Source organism: Chiloscyllium plagiosum, unplaced genomic scaffold (assembly GCF_037043375.1).
Source record: "Chiloscyllium plagiosum isolate Xiang-an unplaced genomic scaffold, Cpla_swu_hap1 HiC_scaffold_34, whole genome shotgun sequence".
In the NCBI taxonomy this organism is placed as follows: Eukaryota; Metazoa; Chordata; class Chondrichthyes; order Orectolobiformes; family Hemiscylliidae; genus Chiloscyllium; species Chiloscyllium plagiosum.
Window position 1 is genome coordinate 25,545,067 of NW_028270172.1, and position 2,695 is coordinate 25,547,761.

At 38.7% G+C, this 2,695-nt stretch overlaps 1 protein-coding gene across 1 annotated transcript; it reads right to left on the reverse strand.

Annotated features, from left to right (window-relative positions):
• Window positions 1-1,421: 1,421 nt before the first annotated feature.
• LOC148141131 (protein FAM200C-like) lies at window positions 1,422-2,338 on the reverse strand. The gene is made up of 2 exons (XM_087978433.1): window positions 1,793-2,338; window positions 1,422-1,727 (listed from the first exon to the last, which is right to left on the reverse strand). Exons 1-2 carry the CDS (start codon window positions 2,336-2,338, stop codon window positions 1,422-1,424), a joined length of 852 nt encoding a protein of 283 aa, XP_087834559.1.
• Window positions 2,339-2,695: the final 357 nt, after the last annotated feature.

The following is a 2,695-nucleotide window of genomic DNA, read 5'->3' on the forward strand; positions in this document are numbered from 1 at the left end:
TTTGCATGGATCCAGATTCTTTTTATTAAATTAAGGATATTTATCCTCTCCTCCCATTCATTCTGTTTGCTCCAAATATATCTTTTCTCTCCTGCTTCCCTGAAAATTTGGCTCATGTTAGAATTTAGCTCCGTAGCCATCATTTAAATAGAATAGTGAAAGTCAGTCTATCTTGATCCTGCCCGTTCCAGTCACCTATGTGCTAACCTCCATGAGGATGGATGTACGATTATATATGCTGTAAGAGAAATAACTTAACAAGTGTCAATATTAATATCTTTCTACTATAAACATGACTTCTGTGTGATAGAGGCGAAGTCAGAATTTAGAGTAAGATTCCACAGAGAAATGCTAAGTAAGTAGGAGATGTCAAGTTAATGCAATTTAAGAAGGGTTTGTGAAAGAATTTTAAATTGTTTGGAGCCTACATGTCTACATTTTGGCTTGTTTTCAGTCTTTTAAGGTGTGATTTCTGTAACCTTGTAACATTATCTTTTACCTTCCAATGACAAGAAATGAACAACATTACAGTCAAAATGGTGTATTTTTAAATTCATTCACGGGATGTAGCTGTTTAGGTCATCAATTATTAGCTCTCAGTAATTGCCTTTAAGACGGTGGTGGCAAACTGACTTCTGAAGTGCTGCTGTGCATGAAGAGTAGGCACATCCATACTGCCATTAGGGAGGCAGGTACAGAGTTTTTATCCAGATACAGGGAAAGAATGTTGTTGTTGGAGGAAAACCGAATTGTGGCATTGTTCCCACGTAACTGCTGCATTTGTCTTTCTAGATGGTTCTGATCACGACTTTGAATAATGCTATCTAAGGAGAATTTGTGAGTTTCTGCAGTGTATCTTGTAGATGATGTGTGCTGTGCTAAAGGTGCTGGTGGTGGAGGTAATGAATGTTGAAGATGGGCTACCAATCAATTGGGCTGCTTTGCCCTAGATCAGTGTTTCTCAACCTTTCCGTATTCAATGCCCCCTTCTTATCCTTGAAATCATGCAATCCCCCAAATCACCAAAGTCTGTTTTTGCACATATAACTGCAATACACTGCAGTGCTGAAAACAGAAAACATTTGTGAAATATGTTTTATATACAACAAAAAATAAATGTTATCATTTATTACTGTTCTTACTGTCCACCTACTTTTGGCTCTCTCTGTATAAAATTTAGTCTGTGATAGCAACATAGTCAATGCGATCCTTGTGGTTCATGTTGTCTTGCTAAATCATATACATGTGATTCAATTTTTGTTAAAAGCCATCTCAGGTCACCACGCTGAACAACAACCATGCGATTGCGTGTCTTAATCTTGTATTCTGCCAACAGCACTGAATCCTTTCTCAACCAAATAAGAGGTAGGAAATGGTTGTGCAAACCGCTTTGCCTCTTCGCTTAATAGCGGGAAACGACATCAGGTGGCATCTTGAATCCAAAAAAGGGGCTCATCCATTTGCGAAATCCGAATTTTCATTGCAGTGTCATTTTGGAGCTCTATCATTTCTTCCTGAAGGCGAATGTCCATTTCTTCTGCGCATGAGATAAAGGGGTCAGTCAGCCATGTAGGGATCTCCATCTCGATAAGATTAGCAAATCGTATTTTCATATCATCCTGCAGTGCATGAATGTGAGCTGAGTAGATTAGCAATTGATCATTAGTAACATCCTCCGCGATATTGTTTAAACTCGGGAACTGGTAAAACTCACGACGACTGATATTCTGATGAAAGAGATCAAGTTTTGCAATAAAAGATGTAACAGCATCCTTGCTTTTATGAAACTCACATTATCTCCTTGTATCTGCATGATCAGCGAATTGCACTTATCGAATATATCCGCGAGATATGCACAGTCGTGTTTTACGGTTTCAGCTTTCATACAAAGGTTTTCGTTATTTCTGTGTAGGAATTTGATGTTGGAATCAAACAGTTCATGGAAACAATTGAGGCATTTTCCTTTCAACAGCCACCTCACTTCTGTGTGTAGCAGCAATTGCAGAAATTCATCTTCATTATCTTTACAGAGTTCATTCAGAGCATGTCTCTTTATATAATTTACCACATCTATCACCACTTGTAGAGAATGGTTGAGGGCTTCACTAAGTTTCTTTGCAGCCAGATGCTGCCAATGGATAATGCAATGTACTGTGAAAACATGTGGCACTTCTCTCTTTAATAATGCGACAAATCCCCGATGTTGGCCAGTCATAGCACGCACGCCATCCGTAGCACAAGCAACAATGTTTTTGAGGGGAACAGACTTTTTATCAAAATAATCCTTTCGTATCTGTTGGTAGATCCAGAGCAAAAAGTAGTTCTTCTCGTATTTCATTTTTGTTGATGAAACGTACGTACCCCAAAAGTAAAGCTTGATTTCCGCATATAGTACTTTCATCAATTTGTAAGGCAATTTCTTTCGATATCAAAGGGAACATAATTTATCCTCAACATTTGAGGCCATTTCATCGATGCGCCTTCTCACGGAATCATTGCTAAGAGGAATACTCATGATAGTCTTTGATGGTTCCTGATGTAGCACGGTTGATAATACTTCGGCAATAGCTGGAAGCACCAACGATTCACCCACGGAATGAGGTTTACCACATTTTGCAATTAGCTTCACTATGTTGTATGATGCCACAAGGCCATCCACATTTGTGGCTCCCATCTTTGAAAAAGCAGTGGAAAT

What these genes read in the sequence shown, in the direction of transcription:
- LOC148141131 (XM_087978433.1), bottom strand. Translation starts at nt 2,338, where the DNA reads ATGAAATACGAGAAGAACTACTTTTTGCTCTGGATCTACCAACAGATA. An exon ending in TGCAGATACAAGGAGATAAT is followed by an intron (nt 1,728 to 1,792) that starts GTGAGTTTCATA and finishes CTCTTTCATCAG; the next exon opens with AATATCAGTCGTCGTGAGTT.